The 18,567-nt window shown below is 39.8% G+C and overlaps 1 protein-coding gene across 1 annotated transcript in view; it reads right to left on the bottom strand.

Annotated features, from left to right (window-relative positions):
• The window catches only part of bahd1 (bromo adjacent homology domain containing 1), a 51,698-nt gene that overhangs the window by 17,320 nt on the left and 15,811 nt on the right, over window positions 1-18,567 (bottom strand). The window contains exon 2 of the mRNA XM_047345141.1: window positions 450-2,086. Within this exon, the coding sequence (XP_047201097.1) occupies window positions 450-2,004 (1,555 nt within the window). The 5' untranslated portion in view covers window positions 2,005-2,086. The remainder of the gene's footprint in view (window positions 1-449; window positions 2,087-18,567) is intronic.

Below are 18,567 nucleotides of genomic sequence, written 5' to 3'. Positions count from 1 at the left end.
CCACGCATATCATTATATTTTCACACATTATAGAGATAAATTTTCCAAAAAGTGCTCAAATCTGGCATGTAGTTTGATTTAATTATGCACTATTATCTGCAAACTTTATAAAACTTTCTATATCCATTTACTTTGCTTCTGATCCATGTTTGGTCAGCTGACTCCTACATAATTTGAGAGATTATGATCCCTGATGAACCTAAAACAACTCGGAGCAACCTACTGGTACATATATGGGATTCATATTACCACAGTTCTTTACAGAAGACCAAGAGTTTACAAATCACGTGAAATCGTTGCTTGGATTCATACTTTTGGGAGGAAAAAGTGATGTACATTCAGTACAAAACGTCCCTAAAAGCCCAAGTACTAAATGATCCAACTGCAGAGCTGCCAAATGGAGAATGGCTGAAATGACATCACCCAGAGACACGCTGATGTCTGCTTACCTCTTTTGATGCCTTGGTTACATTTGCTGCAGTCTTTGGGGCTGAAGGGACACCCTCCTCTGGTGATAGCAGGAATCACACTGGAATAGGAGTAGCCATTGATTCTGCAGGGCTCTCCGTAGCACGCCTCCACTGAAGTGCAGCAGTAAACTGGACGTCTGATCCCTGAGGGTTGCGGACCTGTGCTGGGGTTCAGCTTTGGCCTCTTGCTGCTCCTCGGGCATAAAGAGAGGGGCGGTATTGGAGAAGGCGAGCTGTCTGGATGGCTGAAGTGGACGTAGTAGCCCGGGAAACATGTGTATGTGTGTGGACTTATGGTTATGGCTGCTGGGTGGGCTACAGAATGGGGCGTTTGAAGGTGGTGGTGGTGGTGGTGGTGGTGGTGATGATGGTGGTGGTGGTGGTGGAACACTTCAGACAGTGAGCTGTCCTCTGGTTCCTTAAAGGTTTTGTCCTCCAGGAAGAGAGCCAGTCTGTGACAGTACTCGACACATCTCTCTTGGGAGCAGCAAAAGCAGGAAGTTACTTCTGCCTGCATCTGCTCCTCTTTGATTGTGTTTAAGGGGAAACCTGATGAGGAACCACATTGGAAGGCATGTCTGACACAGTCCTGGCCCCCTGTGGTACTCTCCCTCTCTGTCTGACAAAGACTGCAGCAGCCCTGAGGAGCAGAGCTCAGCTTGGGATGTGCTGGAAATTCTGTGCCCTGTTTTCTGTGCTTAAGCTCTTCTAATTTTGCGCGTGGTCTTCTTTTTTTGGTCTGTGTGGTTCCTTCACAGACAGGGTCAGTGTTTGAGCTGTTCTGAGTGGACTCTGTTGGTTCATTCCTCACCTCCGGCTTGCACTCTGTCTTCTTCTGTCGTTTGGTTTTGTACTGGGTGCTGGTGAGTTTGAGCAGTGTTTCAGCTGTGAGACTTGCCTGACGTCGCGGCGTTGGAGCAAACAAACTCAACCAGTCAATGCTCTCCGCCTGACCTGATGACCGCTTCTGTTTTTTGGCTCTTTTTCCTCCTGCAGAAACATTTTTGGCTTTAGAAACAAATGTTTCTAAAGCGTCTTCACCTGAAGGTTGCAATTTCTTTGTGAGATTTGTCATCATCGAACTGTCTCTGTAGAGCAGCAAACTGTTGACGGCCTCAGCATTGAGAGAAGCCATTCTTCTCCTGCGAGGCTCGACAACGGGGGAAGTTAACATGAGTAAGGCGTCTGCTTGGTTGGTTTTTGGTTCCCGATATTTAGTTGATCTTGGAACAGAGCGTTCTTTCTTTTTGACTTTAGCACTCTTTTGCATCTTAGATTTTGCATTCTTTTCCTTACCGACGACTCCTTTCTCATCCAGACGAGTCAGCACAACGCAGCAGGCTAATGCATCATCATTACCTGTTGCTGCAGTCGTCTTCCTGTGACAGGAACCTTTTATGTCTCTCTTTTGTTTTTCACGAAGCTCATTTTTTCCCACGTTTCCTTTCGGTTTAAGTTCTCCCTTTTTCTTGCATGCATTCTTGTTCTGGAGCTTCCTACATTTTGCCAACTGGCTCTGTTGAGCTTTCACCATGGTATCAGCATCAGTGAGCAGATGTGCCGAAATCTCGTCATCCACAGGTCCTACAACAGAGGTGTTTCAAGTCGTCATTAATCTGTGGAGAGACAGAGCAGACATTTTACTTTGAGTAGTAAGCCATGTTAAGTAATTTTTTTTTAAATCCATTGAACTTTTTCACATTTTGGCGAGTTACAACCAAAACGTTTACACGCAATTTATTCATACAGACAAAATTTTATAAAAGAAATCTAAAAAATGTGGCACACATGTGTATTAACTGCCACCTTTTTCAATGGCCCTAAATAAATATTGCACAACCAGCTGCTTTTAAAAGTCACCTAATTAGTAAATAGAGTCCACCTGAGTGTGGTTTACTCTTGATGCAAATGTTCTGTGAGGGCCTCAGAGGTTTGTTAGAGAACATTAGAAAACAAACAGCATCATGAAGACCAAGGAACACAGCAGACAGGTCAAGGAGCAAGCTGTGGGTTAGGTTCTAAAACAATACCCAAGCTTTGAACATTTCATTGAACATTGGAAAGGCATTAATCAAAGGGGCACCTAAGTTGACTCTGGAGGAGCGACAGAGATTTGCAGCTCAGGTGCAGAAATCCGTTTATAAGACAGTTTTACACTCCATGCAAAACATGGTGGCAGCATCATAGTGTGAGGAAGAGCATGATTAGACGGATGGACGAACTGATTTTTAAGACAATGGAATAGAAGACAGATCGAGAAAAACAATTTTTTTGTCTTTTTTCTATTTGTAACAAGCAGTTAAATTCGAACAAATTCCAGACTTTTCCAAAAATACAAGAATCCTGAGGAGGTGAAGCATGTTAATGCCTCTGCAGTTCAAACTAATAGCCTTCACCAAGTCAGTGCTTAAAAAGAAACACAAATTATAGGTGAAGGATTTTTTATTTACATAATGGATAATTAGAATTATTCAGGCTCTCAGAGTGATTGTCACTTATTTATCTAGAATGTCAAAAGACCAGCAAACTTTTTTGGATAATTCTGCAATGTTGGAAATTAAGCAGCAAATCTGCACCCTTAGAAGCAACAAGAGTTTTCTGAAGAAATGAGCCAAGAGCTGATCCTCATTTCTACAGAAAACTGGTGGCAGAAACACTTGTCACACAGCGGCCTCCTCAGTTTCCATGTCAACAAGCTGCTGTGGAGTACATCAAACCATCTTTGGCAACTTTAGAGAGGAAAGGGCTTTACGAAGCTCTTGATGTAATTCACTCATCTCCCTGCTCTCCTGCATCACAAAGCAACCCAATGCTCCGACCTGAAGGCCTTTGAGTTCTTGATGATTCAACTGCTGCTGACCTTTATGTGTATGCTGCAGCAGGAAGAGATGGGTCATCATTCTTCCTGCTGCTGTGCAACACAGTTATCCTGCTTGACCTCTAAGAAGTCAGTCAACATGCGTGCCTTTTAATATTAAGTGGCTCTTAAACTGGAAAATCACTGAACTTCCACAATCATGAACAAACTTTTAATCGTTTTGTTAACCGGTTTCTGTTATCATTGTTGACTTTTTCTGCTTTATCCTATGAAAATTTTGCTTAAGCACATCAGTCTTTCTGTGTTTGTAGCCAAGCATGGTCCATCAAAATGGATTATGTCAAGTTGTGGCTGAAAACCTGTTGTTGTGATGCATAAAAACACATCTTACAGCTTACGAATGGACTATCACACCATTTCATTTACTGACCAAGTGAGCAGCAAATTGCTGTATTTTTACGATGACAGCATGCAGTCGCGCGATGCTAAATGAAAGGTTAGAAAACCAAAAATAAGCATAGGCTTCGCTCTGGCTGTTTTAAAGATTAGAGAACAGACAGTGGATATTTTCTGTCCATCAAAGTGGAAAATGTAGACTTTCTCAAGATGCTTGTAAGCTGTGGTCTGTTTCAATCAACTGTATTCCCGATCATACGCAGATATGCATGTAAACAAATGCAAACCCACTTTAACTGCCTGTGGGGGACATTTTCCAACAATCTCATTGGCCCTTATTGCTGAATAACTCGGTGAACCATGAAACACAACCCATGGAGGCGAAATCTTATTTCCACATAATAAGCACACAGGAGCCTCACATTGACTTTCTGTCTGTGGATATCAAATATAGTTGCTCCATTTGAATAGGATAAGTATGCACAGTTGAAGGACAGTAGCGCATTGCAGAGGCTCATTCTGTCCTCAGGCGAAACAGTCTCCATTGACCACAAGCAGCAACTCCACAGCTTTTACGGGATAAATTCAACTATGAATTACACATTCACTTGTGGGTATAATTTCATTTTTTATGCACACAAAGAAACTTAAAATATATTGCACAACAGTAAAACCAGTAGATTTCCACACGCACCCACACCTCATTACATTACACAACAATGCCTTTGTTTTCCTCACCTTTTTAAAATCTGAAGAACTAAGGACGCGTGCTTTATCCTTAGATGCACGTAAACATGGAACTGTTTGTGTTCTCATTGAAATAAGTGGAAAGCAGTATATTACTTACAGATTTTCAAACATTTCCCTCTAATAGGAAAGTGTTGTTGGTGTACCATCTGTTTTTGTTAGTCATACCGTTTTTAAAAATGACTTTACAACTTTATGTGCATGGCTTAGAAACTGTGCTATAAGCCATGCACACTTACTATCAAAGTGTTTTTAACTTTAAGATGATGTTCACAGTGAAGGAGAAAATGTCTTGCCTGCTACAGCTTCTTGTTCTGTCTGCCATATAATCTACTCTGCATACTCAGCTCAGATAGCTGTGTTTAGGAAAGGCCCCTAAAGACAAGCAAATAAATTTTAGAATGTTGTCCAACATGGATAACTGGAACCACATTGAAATACGTAATACCACTTTCACCCCACTGTGTATTGGCCTGTTGTTTCGATGCTATTGAAAGACACGTTTCCATAGGAAAATAATGCTCATACATCTAACACTGTAGCATGTACAATTTGTTCACCAGATAAATCATGCTGCTACAGATTTTTTTTGAAAACATGAGACCGCTGGCGCTCTTACAACATGTATGCCTGTCACTGCTAGAGAACAGATGAAACTGCAACCCAAATATTACAATAAAGACCCAAGAATAACACTGTTTAATCTCCCGCCATGCTATGCAGATGCTTCCCTCACCTCAGCCTGCTGGATGCATGAAACCACAAGGGAAACTGACATGGCTTGTGTCCTGATTATTTGGCTAATAATCATGTCCTGGGAGAACTCATGGATTTTTGAGGTTTAATTCCACGACTGTTAGTTGATCCTTAAATATAAAAATTTTTTTTTTTAAATAAAATGAGATGAGATGGTGATGTCACGGCAGAATAAACCCTGTAGTGATGCAGCTAAACATTGACTCACTGAATTAGTTTTCTTTTTCATTTTCAGCAAAGTATAATGCACTCTATTTACGAACATGTGTTATAGTTCCACCTTTTATATAATAAACGCATGTAGCACCAGGCACTTCATACCATGCATAATTTCACTGTTGCTGTATATATGCATGTATGCATTTATTGTACTTTACCTGCTAAGGGAAAACGGATGAAAATTAACTGTCTTGCTAACTCCGGCATATTTACATCTGCACTTATGTTACTGACGTTTAAAGTGCATGATCCTTTCAAAGAAATAAAAAGAATTAAAAAATCCACAACCTGGATCCCAATACACATGCACTATTTTAAATAGAAATGCATCAAAACCAATACATATTTCAAAATCCCCATCATTTCCTCTCTTTTAGACACATCTAACACTCGTTTTCCAATTTAACACAGAATGCAAAATGAAATAGTGTGAGATTAGCTTTAAAAACTATTGGCAAGTCATTTCAAAACAGAGAGAAAACATGCTAACGTTAGCCTTCTTCAAACTGCTTAGCATGAAAACATCACCAGAAAGAGCAAGAAGTGAGTTTATTGAAGACTGTAGCTGTATGTTGAGTCAGAAATATAACTGGAAAAAAGAGCCTGTCCTGCAGAAACTCCTGTTTATGTGAAAATCAACGTATGATGAGCATCCAGATCCTCCAGATCCTCATCAGTTAATGAGTTATGAATGCAAATTCTACCAAAGATTAAAGAAAAAAATACATTTATGTGGAAACAGAACAGTTATAATGTACACTGAATTACAATATAAGCAGAAAAGTATGCATGTACAGTTGAAACCAGATATTTACATACACTGAATAGAAAGACTAGGCTCTTCCTAGTCTTTTCTTGTTTCAGGCTTGTGAAGATACTGGCACAAATGGATCTGGATAATGGACATAAACATGCAGCTAAATTAGCTATGAAGTGGCTTAAGTACATCAAAGTCAGTGTTGAAGAGTGGCCATCACAAAGCCCTAATGTCAGTCTGAGAGAAAGGTTGTGGTTAGAGCTCAGAAGATGTGTGTGTGTGTGTGTGTGTGTGTGTGTGTGTGTGTGTGTGTGTGTGTGTGTGTGTGTGTGTGAGCAAGGTGCCTACAAATCTGATCCAGTTACACCAGTTGTGTTTAGAGGAATGAGCCAAAATTACGTCAAACTGTTGTGAGAAGCTTGTTGAAGGATACTGAAAACATTTGACCCAAGTCATACAATGTAAAAGGAAATTGAAAAAAAAAACAAAAAAACTGCAATTTCTTTACATTTTCTGGCTTTTAGCAAATATAAATAATATTGGTTATCCTAACTGACCTAAAACAGGGATGATAAGTCTAGAGAGTGAGAAACAAAAAGGTTACATTTCTTTTTATACAGTGTGTATGTCTGGTTTCAACTGTATAGTGTCAATATGTTATTTTAGGACAGTATAAGTTTTCTATAAGCATGGATGTATTATTGGGGAAAATTATTAACATTTTGTATAAAGGTGAAACATCTAAGTGTCTTTGGTGATGTAATTACATGAATCAGCACACTGACTCATCCCTGTATCCTGTATTCGAATGTTGGTTGGCCGTCGTCTCATTTAGGAGGCCATTCTTGCCATCTTACCCTTATATTCATACATTACATTGAGAAGAAACATATAGCAGGTCAGCAGATTCATTCACAAATCAGTTCCTATTAATTGTAAGGGGCTTGTGCTGAGTTGAGATAAAAAGCATTCAAATTACACATTAGATTTTATTTTTGGGTCTCAAATTTGGATTTTATGTTTTTAAATATGCATTTTAACGTTTGGCTGCATCTTGGTGCTTTTTCTTCCACTTGCTGTTATCTCAGGGAAACTTGCAACTTTTTAAAACCTTAAGTCATATTTGTCTGATAAAGTATAGATAGCAGAAGTTTAGGTTTAATGCCTTACTTAGCTACATTGACCACATCATGGTAACAGGGTATAAAAACATAGGTTTAATAGATTAGATTTAAATAAATAAAAAACTACATATTTCTGCATATAACTTGAATCTGTTTGTCTTGTAAAGTGACTTGAACCTATCTCTGCAACTCAATGCTTAAATGGGCAGGATTAAGCCCTTTTGGGTCTGATTTGCCCTCAAGATGAGAACAGCAGCTTGAGGGCAAATCAGATGATCTTTAGATGTTCTCCAGCTGTGAGTGAATCGAGGCACAATGACGGATGAATAGGTGGCACTGATTCCTCACTCCTGCTGATGGCGAATTAAACTGGCTGTAGCTTCATCTCCTGAAGGAGGAGGAGATGGATGGAAGGACGTGGTGTAGAGCTGTCACCATGAGAGCAGAAAGCCCTGAGGCTGAAGCTCTCCTGCAGGAATCTGAGCCGCTATCACCACCAGAGTCCACTTTTCTGGAGCGGATCATCCGTCCAGCAACACGACCCACCATCCTCCACCAATAGATCGCTTCTCCTGCGCGGAGGCAGCCAGTCGCAAACACACCCACATCCACGCAGGAATCACACCGAGCAGAACGTTAAAACCAGCGACTGCGTGGGTTAAAATAAGACTGGGATGAAGAAGAAATAAAAGAAACTCGCCTCAGGGAGTGTGTAGTTGCCCACAGCGGTGCACGGTGTTAATCCGTTACATCAAACCAGAAAGCTCCACAACCAGCATAAAACACCCGAAACATCTCGGTTCCGTCGGACTTAAGGGAGTAAACCTCTCAGTACTACCAGAACCAACAGGAGCTCGGATTACAGCAGAGTTGTTGCAGCAGTCGAACCAACCAGCTGTCCACGATCATCTCCAGCTGGGACCGAATTCAATCTGTTTACCTCCTGCGCCCGGATCGGCGGACCCGTCCTAGTTCCGAACCTCAGTTCGGTCCTTGCGAGGCGGACGGCGATCCGCGGAGCGAGCAGCCCGGAGCAGCTGCAGACATGGTGCACAGATCGGTGAGCGGTGACCTACTTCCGAAGCGGCATGCCGGAGATAATATCCATGCGCTGTCTGCGTTCACATGCGTGCGCCGGGACATCCCTCCGAACCCCGGTTACCGGTCCTGCTGGACTAAGCCGTCACCAAGTGCTTTCAAAGTCAGCACAATTTTCAGCAAATGCTTTCTAGAAAGCACATGATGTTATTTCACTGATCTGCTGGAAAGGCTCTATTTTAAGGCAGCAGTCAGCAAACTTTCTTCTAGGAAGTGATCAACTGAGAAACGATGAAAAAAGTCAGTTTTTCGGGTATTCCCCAAAACAACAGTAAAATAGATGTAGAGTTAATAAAAAACTAATTAAAAAAAAACAGCAAAAACTCATATGTCAAGTGTTCATTTGATAGATTATGCCTTATAGCTGCTTAAAATCCACAATCATTAACAGAAGACCAATAAAAAAAAAGGATTTTTAACACAGAAATGTGGGCCTACGACCAGAGGGTCCATGTACTATTAAGGTGGAAAAATGTTTCTGGTAAAGGAGGAGTATGAATAGTTACAGTGAAATAAATGTTGGTTAAGGAGATAATTACCGCAGTCAGCTTCGTTGTGCATGGCACAATTTGACCTGAACTGATAGGTGCTTACTCTGGCAAGTTCTGAGCCTCATATGATAAAGCTGCTGATGTCAACATTTATCTGAAGAACAATACAAACTGACCAACTGGGATCAAGGTAACCTTGGGCAACAGTGTTTCATAGGAGGGTCTGAAGTCTGACCCACAAGCTCCACTCCCAACCTTCGTTATGACCGATCAGTCTCACCCACGGATTCCACCTCACCTGTCTATAACCAATCCCTGTTCTGTTGTTTTACATTATCTATTGTATAAAACACAGCATGTATGCATTGTACGGATCACCAAAACTTAGTCTGGGCTTCTTCTGCATGAACTGCAGCATGAATATGGCGTGGCATGGAGGGGATCACCCCAGGGTGCTTTGATAGCAGCCTTCGGCTCGTCTGCATTATTGGATCCGTTGTCGCTCATCTTCATCTTGACAACACTTCGTAGATTCTCCATGAGGTTTAGGTCCGACCAGTTTGCTTAGCTTGGTCATTAAAGCAGGTATTAGTACTTTTGTCAGTACAGTTGGAAAATGAAATCAGCATCTACAAAAACCTTGTCCACAAAGCCTAGTGAGCATCATACTTTATATCAAAATTAAAATCTGGTTATTAAACCTTTCCACTGTACTGACAAATGGAAACATGCATTTTAACCTGAACTGTCATTAAATCTAAATCTAAATCTCCAGTTGGAGACAAAAGTAACGTGACATTGGTAGCCCATATTCTGGACACATCTCTGTGTGGTGGCTGGAGTTATCTCTGTGGCTTGTCTGCCTTCATCTACCACATATTTTCCTTCCACTCAACTTCTTCTCCATGGAAACAGCACTCTGATCAACCAGCTTATTTAGCAATGGCCTTATGCAACGTACCCTTTAGTGGAGGGCATCACTGACCAACTGCTGGACAGCTGTAAAGCCAGTCATCTCCCAACAGTGTTTTGTTGGCAATAACATAACATTTCTTTATTAAAATCCTTTTAATCAGGGCTTATGGTTTAATCTAGTTTGCATTGGCTTTAAGCCATAGTAACTCATATGACTTATAAATGAATAAATTACTGAAACAAACTGATTCGTTTTTAATGTTTTAAATGATAAATTCTGAGTTATACTGTAACCCTGTAGGCCTCTGATGACTAAAAGGATAGAACGAAATAATCATCTCACAGCCAAATTACATCATATTCACAGCTACTACATTTCTATATAGTGGGGCAAAAACATTAAGTTCCTCTTCACCCATCATGTCACTATAATTAAACATTAAAATCATTTAAATATAAATTCCCACAGAGGGAGGAAGTTTGCATCCTATACTGAAACAGATTTGCTTAAACAACAACAGTGAAGATCCAGAGCTCTTTATTTGTTTCTCGGTGATTAAAGTCAGCTCTGAGGTTTTTGTGATCTTGCCGTCAAACAGACAAAAAGCAGTGAAAAGTGCAGTCCCTCCACCTTGGCTTGCGCAGGTGGCTTTAGTTGCATTGGATGTTTGGACTATACAGGTCCTTCTCAAAATATTAGCATATTGTGATAAAGTTCATTATTTTCCATAATGTAATGATGGAAATTTAACATTCATATATTTTAGATTCATTGCACACTAACTGAAATATTTCAGGTCTTTTATTGTCTTAATACGGATGATTTTGGCATACAGCTCATGAAAACCCAAAATTCCTATCTCACAAAATTAGCATATCATTAAAAGGGTCTCTAAACGAGCTATGAACCTAATCATCTGAATCAACGAGTTAACTCTAAACACCTGCAAAAGATTCCTGAGGCCTTTAAAACTCCCAGCCTGGTTCATCACTCAAAACCCCAATCATGGGTAAGACTGCCGACCTGACTGCTGTCCAGAAGGCCACTATTGACACCCTCAAGCAAGAGGGTAAGACACAGAAAGAAATTTCTGAACGAATAGGCTGTTCCCAGAGTGCTGTATCAAGGCACCTCAGTGAGAAGTCTGTGGGAAGGAAAAAGTGTGGCAGAAAACGCTGCACAACGAGAAGAGGTGACCGGACCCTGAGGAAGATTGTGGAGAAGGGCCGATTCCAGACCTTGGGGGACCTGCGGAAGCAGTGGACTGAGTCTGGAGTAGAAACATCCAGAGCCACCGTGCACAGGCGTGTGCAGGAAATGGGCTACAGGTGCCGCATTCCCCAGGTCAAGCCACTTTTGAACCAGAAACAGCGGCAGAAGCGCCTGACCTGGGCTACAGAGAAGCAGCACTGGACTGTTGCTCAGTGGTCCAAAGTACTTTTTTCGGATGAAAGCAAATTCTGCATGTCATTCAGAAATCAAGGTGCCAGAGTCTGGAGAAAGACTGGGGAGAAGGAAATGCCAAAATGCCAGAAGTCCAGTGTCAAGTACCCACAGTCAGTGATGGTCTGGGGTGCCGTGTCAGCTGCTGGTGTTGGTCCACTGTGTTTTATCAAGGGCAGGGTCAATGCAGCTAGCTATCAGGAGATTTTGGAGCACTTCATGCTTCCATCTGCTGAAAAGCTTTATGGAGATGAAGATTTCATTTTTCAGCATGACCTAGCACCTGCTCACAGTGCCAAAACCACTGGTAAATGGTTTACTGACCATGGTATCACTGTGTTCAATTGGCCTGCCAACTCTCCTGACCTGAACCCCATAGAGAATCTGTGGGATATTGTGAAGAGAACGTTGAGAGACTCAAGACCCAACACTCTGGATGAGCTAAAGGCCGCTATCGAAGCATCCTGGGCCTCCATAAGACCTCAGCAGTGCCACAGGCTGATTGCCTCCATGCCACGCCGCATTGAAGCAGTCATTTCTGCCAAAGGATTCCCGACCAAGTATTGAGTGCATAACTGTACATGATTATTTGAAGGTTGACGTTTTTTGTATTAAAAACACTTTTCTTTTATTGGTCGGATGAAATATGCTAATTTTGTGAGATAGGAATTTTGGGTTTTCATGAGCTGTATGCCAAAATCATCCGTATTAAGACAATAAAAGACCTGAAATATTTCAGTTAGTGTGCAATGAATCTAAAATATATGAATGTTAAATTTTCATCATGATATTATGGAAAATAATGAACTTTATCACAATATGCTAATATTTTGAGAAGGACCTGTATTCCCTGACAGGAAGTGAAAACCGAAACAGGGTGGGGCTGACAGAGTTTGGATCTGCTTTATTTATTTTTAATGTCTTCTCTAGCAGCCAGTCCACCACATCAGAGCAGCTCAAGGTATAAAAATTGTTGGAAAATTTCAGAAAATGCTTTTATTTAATAGAATGAAAACCAAAGATACAGTGCCTTGTGAAAGTACTCAGCCCCCTTGAACTTTTCAACCTCTTGCCACATTTCAGGCTTCAAACATAAAGATATAAAATTCTAATTTTTTGTGAAGAATCATCAACAAGTGGGGCACAATCGTGAAGTAGAATGAAATTTATTGGATGTGTCAAACGTTTTTAACATATAAAAAACTGAAAAGCGGGGCGTGCAATATTATTCGGCCCCCTTGCGTTAATACTTTGTAGCTCCACCCTTAGCTGCAATTACAGCTGCAAGTCGCTTGGGGTTTGTCTCTATCAGTTTTCACATTGAGAGACTTAAATTCTTGCCCATTCTTCCTTTAAACTTCTCCACAACAGTATCTCGGACCTGCCTGGTGTGTTCCTTGGTCTTCATGATGCTCTCTGCGCTTTGAACAGAACCCTGAGACTATCACAGAGCAGGTGCATTTATACGGAGACTTGATTAAACACAGGTTGATTCTATTTATCATCATCAGTCATTTGGGACAACATTGGATCATTCAGAGATCCTCACTGAACTTCTGGAGTGAGTTTGCTGCACTGAAAGTAAAGGGGCCAAATAATATTGCACGCCCACTTTTCAGTTTTTTATTTGTTTAAAACGTTTGACACATCCGATAAATTTCATTCCACTTCACGATTGTGTCCCACTTGTTGTTGATTCTTCACAAAATATTTGAATTTTATATCTTTATGTTTGAAACCTGAAATGTGGCAAGAGGTTGAAAAGTTCAAGGGGGCCGAGTACTTTCGCAAGGCACTGTGTTTATTCTTGCCATGTTAGTCTTTTATCGTTTAAAAGGGACACATTTCTGATTTTACTTCCAGCATTCAATAAGGCCTCCACACCTGTGTTTCTTTAAATTCAGTCCCACTGGGGGAGCTTGCACTTATATATACATAAAAGCTTAGCACTCCCTCAGCTTGTTCTTTGCCAGCCCACATAAAGAAGTGAAGAACGCACTGATTCCTCTGAAAAGTCAACATCAGCATAAGGTTCATTTTCCTCACTTTGGATGAATATCCTGCGGTCGGACAAAAATGGTTAGTTTGTAGTGGAGAATGTTGTAAAGCCCTTTTTCTGCAAATAACAAATGTTACAAAAACTGACTTAGCATTGCCTCAAGTCCTAAGTCTGCACACACAATGCACTGAATTTATTTCTTCAATGAATGCTTTTATCTGTAAACTTAGGATGTTAAAAAACTCATAAAGTTCCAATTTCTCTGTACAGCTGTTTCTCTTCCAACCATCTGATAATAGGTGTTGTTCCTGATGTTTTCCGGGTTAATTAGCTGCAGCTTAGTTTGGCCTAACGAGCATTACTAATTAACAGCTTTGAGGTTCTTTCATTCCTGCCAACAATGCCATCTGTACCCCAATGCAGTAAAGACACCGTTGTGTATATGTCACTAAGACTGAATATTAGGGGAAGATAAATATATGTTGAGACATCACTTTTAAAATCACTAATAAGCTCATATCGCTGACAGCACAACATAGAGAGATATGTCCTGTTGGATTAGGCTCATTTACTGCATCATCAGCTCCTAATGATGCATTTAGTCCAATTATGAGCAATTAGTCTTTTATTTTCTCAGTCATTTTCCACCAAACATATACAACTCATTGCTAATTTGCAGACATTTCACACTGTTAATGAACTCAGCTCATTGACTCACTCAAACACTTTAATAGTTTTACCAATCAAAGGTCTTTTTTCCCTTTAAAAACACATTGATTAGAAAGCTGCAGTGGCGTCACGATAGTATGCAGTCAAAATGAGCTTAATTGGTATAAATGCTGATTGTCCTTATCAATATGAGCTTTACGATGTGTAATTAACAGCTGTAAAAGGAGTCAACTGTGTTGAGGTAATGAGGCGTGTACGCTGGGGAAAGGTGGGGGCAGACGGGCTGCTGAGAGCTGACCTGTGTTGCAACAAACACACGGCCACATGCTGCAGAAAGCTGCACGACGCAGATCTTCCTGCCAGCTGCACCTGACAGAGTCAGTGTTAACTCAGATAATAATAGAGACAATCCGCTCAGATTCAGAAAATAAGCCTTAAACAAGACTGACTGTAACTGGGAGGGTTAACTGTTTGTTGTAAGGACACAGCAAAGCAAGCCCATTATAATCCATGGATGGATGGATGGATGGATGGATGGATGGATGGATGGATGGAAGAGTAGATGCTGTGAAGGACTGTATCGACTCCTTTAAAGCCTCACTGTGCCCCAATTTTCCCATGAAAATGTCAAGAATAGGATGATTTTTGCAACACGTATATCGTCAGTTTAGAGTAAAGGTTCTGAAATGGAAAAAGTAAAAGAAAGAAATACTCTCATCCCAGATCAGAGCTTTGTTTTTGAAAACAACGTTTTGATTCTAAGCACTGTCTAAATGTGCTTAGTGTTTTGACGCAAAAGCAGGTGTAGGTCCGCTGATTAGAAGTTATAGAGTGCAGGGACTCTTCTTCTTCTAAGCAAGAACACACCAATGAAGACGTTCAATGTACTTTGTAAAAGTTGATCATTTGTGAGATTTCCACCTCATATATCTTCAAACTGTTCTACATTTATCTTCCATTTGTTTCTGACTACGTCTTCTCTCCCAGAAGCTCTGATCTGAGATGTTTATAGACAATGATGTGTTTTTCATTTGGAAGGTGGAGAGAGATGATCAGGCGGAGTGAAATAATGCGGTATTATTTTAATAATCTTCGGCTTTCTTTCACAGTCCAAGACTCCAGGTCTTAACAGATCAAAGCCAGAAAATGATTAATTAAAAGAAATTTAGATATTCATTCCTTAGACATATGAATGAGAACATCCTAGTCTCTAACGTTTTTGCAAATCTTTTCTATTTTGTTGTTTTTTAATTAGTTTGAACATGCAATATAATGTATATAACATTTCTTTTCCATTATTAATTCAAAAAACACGGAGGTACTTTGCATTAACATTTGTAAAATTATCAACGCTATCCAGGCTGATTTGAAGTATCAGGGTTAATTGTTCCTGCTGCTTAAAGTCCTTTTAAAATGAGATGCCAAATGAAGGGGTTTTTAAAAAAAAAGGTGCTAAAGAAAAGTTTTCTTTAGCAGTATGATGCATAGAGTAACATAACACTGACCATCCCCGATGTGTTGCTGCCCGCTGCCAGTCAGCTGCTTAAAAGAACCAAACCGTGTAGAGTAGAACTGACCCGAGACAAACCGCGGCGAGTGCTAAATGAAAAGGAGCATAACTAATCAGCAGACAGAAGCCAGAGGAGGTTAAACCAAAGGCCATGAACTAATTTTAAGTCATAAAAGCAGCGTGTGTTTTCAGGTTGATGAATCATTTAGCAGTAAACACCTTAATCCCATGAAGTCACTGTGCAAACCTTTATCGCCTTCAGCTGCACGTCATGAAGCTGTTTAACCTGCAGTGAATCTGCGTCATCACAGACGTCTCAAGTGGCCACTTATGATGAGAGATCATTACCCAGCAACTCAGCCCCTGGCCAAAACATGAGGTATCCCTCCTCCTGGAGAATGTTCAGACAGATTTTACTTTAGCAGAAATAAATGACATTAATTTCGCAGCTCAATATTCTGTTCATGTTAATAACTAGATCATTCTTTACGAGTTTTACTTGCATCATGAAGAGGGAAAAATAGGGAATCCTAAAAGCAAAAAACATTATGGCAAGTACTTTGTTGAGCCTCCTCTGGGTTTTCTATATTCATGTGTTTCATTAGGATGGTACTAAAAACACATCAAACAAATGCCCAAGCATCATCTCCTCGGCCAGTGCAGGTTCAGTGGTTACCGCCAAGTTTTCAGCCCATTAAACAATATAAATTTACAGTGGTCAGCCAGGAAGGAAGCTAGGATGGACAGATGTTGGGCAGATGTCGGACAGATGTTGGACAGGTAGACTGATGGATAGTCATATCGATGAATGAAACATTTAGACAAAAGACAACAGCATCTGAAAATTTTAAAACATTTTCCCTACTCTTTTTCTTTTTTTCACATTTTTTCAGACTGTGTAGGAACCCTGTTCTGCTGCTCCTCGTCAGCTTAGGAAACCAGCTTTCTTCTCTTTAGCTCATAACTTGTTATGGATTTTTTTGGACCTAAATCGTATTTTGTCAGCAGATATTTTCAGTTGGCTTCCAAACACTGAATCCTTTTTCTGTGCAGTGTTTTTTTCTTTCTTTTATTTTTCCCTTTCCCGTTCCGGGGCAGATTGTTTTAAGTTTTCTGTCTTGATGCTTTGAGGGTTTCCCTGGCGTATCTGCACTGTATTTTTTCCATTTTGTTTGGACTTAGTCTAAATTTTAGATGCAGCTAATTGGAAAGAAAACATCTTTGTGCACACCTTGTGTTGGTTTACATTATCAAAGGCGGTTTTGAAATGTTTCTATTGTTTCAGCGGGCAGCTCTGTTGTTGGGGTCAAGATATTTCCTGTCGATTAGAAAGTAATTGCTGACTCGTCTGGCAGAGTAAGACTTGTACAGATATTTGTTTCAGGAAGAGCAATTTACAGGCTGATTCCATCATCTTTTCCTCTAATTTATCTTAAAAAGATGCTCTGTTAAATTAAACAATGCCCGTAGTTTTGAGTTTCAGTTTAGAAAACCAGAAAGTTCAGCCGTTAAAGGAAATACATCTCTGACTTATCTCATATTTTATTTTAATATTTGCTGCAAGTGAATTATTCGAATGAACATGTCCATCAGCAGTGATTTCATATCATTTTTCAGGGGGTGTACAAATGAACATGGAGCCTGGACCACACAGTCTGCTACAAACATAAACCAGCAGAAAGTTGAGTTATAGCTCTGCAAACATCAGTAAATAAATGCAGTGAGCTGAATGAAATTATAACCGATTTAATCATTAAAAGTATTTCAGATCTACACAACCTCTGTTAAAAGCTGTTTTTTTTTTAAAGTTTAACAACCGAGGCTTTTGAACCGACTGCTCTCTGGCTGCTCATCTGTGGTTTTATCACTCAGGACGAATATTAACATCAGGTGTGAGCACATCGGTGTTTGTATCAGCAAAGTTTGGCTCCGGTCCGTAATTCAAACAAGCATGGTAGATAAAATGTCTGATTCACTCTGAAATGAACCTGCTAATACAAGTTTTTTAAAGGTTTCAAAAACTGAAGTGCTCTGAAAGTACTTCAAGTTAGGTGATTAAAACACTGAGGTTTTTTTTATGAACCACAGCAGCGCAAGCAGCAGGAACGATGTGCAAACGAAGAGTCGACAGAAGAGACAAAGCCACAGTCAGATTTTCTTTAAGCTGCTGAATACTCTGTGTGAAGTTAGACAGATTATTAATCTGCTACATTTTCACTCTAAATAAATGTTTATGGGCATATTTAGATGCTACATTAACTTTGTGGCTGCATAATAATGAGCAGACTTTGTGCCACTGACATAATCAATTTTCTATTTTAATTACATTTTCTCTAAATCAGTCAAATTTAAAGCAGACACACTTACAAATAGAAATGATGGATTAAAAAAGTTAATAAATCCATGCCATTTATTAATTACATGTAAATGTTAAAGTCTGTATTATTACACTTTAAGTGGACTTCTTATTTCTAAATGCAGAAACATTAAAAAACTTCTTTTATTTATATATTTTGTATTTTGTTAAAGAGATGAATTTGATATTTTGAAATGCAAATTCTTATTTATACTTCATTTTATTAGATTTTTTAAATAAATGCAAAAGTTTATTTAATTTGATGGTTAGGTAAAACTAGCCATTTAGATCAATCCAAAAAAAAGTCCATATATTTCTTCAAAAATGATTTTAAAAAATTGTCATTAAAGGTAGCCCTAACCATACACCAGCCATACACGATACAAAGAATCACATTTGAAGGAGAAAAAATGAGAAAAAAATGGATTAAACATAAATAAAGAGGAGAAAAATACTTGCTTTATGCCGAAGGTGATGTCACCAGAGGAATGTGCGAGGTTAGATTTAATCCTAATTAAATAAGGATTTACAACAAAACAGCAACTACACCAATTTTAGCAGCTGTTCTGTTCTGGTAACAGCTGGTCTTTTGCAGCTCATTTTTGCTGAGAAAAGCCACAAAGTGTTTGAACTGACATCCACCTCTAGCTGTTCATTTCTGGTTTAATTACCCAGGATGGATGTTAACATCAGGTGTAAACACATCACTGTTGGTCTCCTCACTGTTTGCTCACCAAGGGCATCCTGTACAGTCTTGACAGAGAATATCTGTGCCATGCAAGGAAGCTGCTTTCTTTC

Source organism: Girardinichthys multiradiatus, chromosome 19, assembly GCF_021462225.1.
Source record: "Girardinichthys multiradiatus isolate DD_20200921_A chromosome 19, DD_fGirMul_XY1, whole genome shotgun sequence".
NCBI classification, from domain to species: domain Eukaryota; kingdom Metazoa; phylum Chordata; class Actinopteri; order Cyprinodontiformes; family Goodeidae; genus Girardinichthys; species Girardinichthys multiradiatus.
The sequence above is the reverse complement of the archived record's forward strand: the minus strand, read 5'-3'. Positions and strand labels throughout refer to the sequence as shown.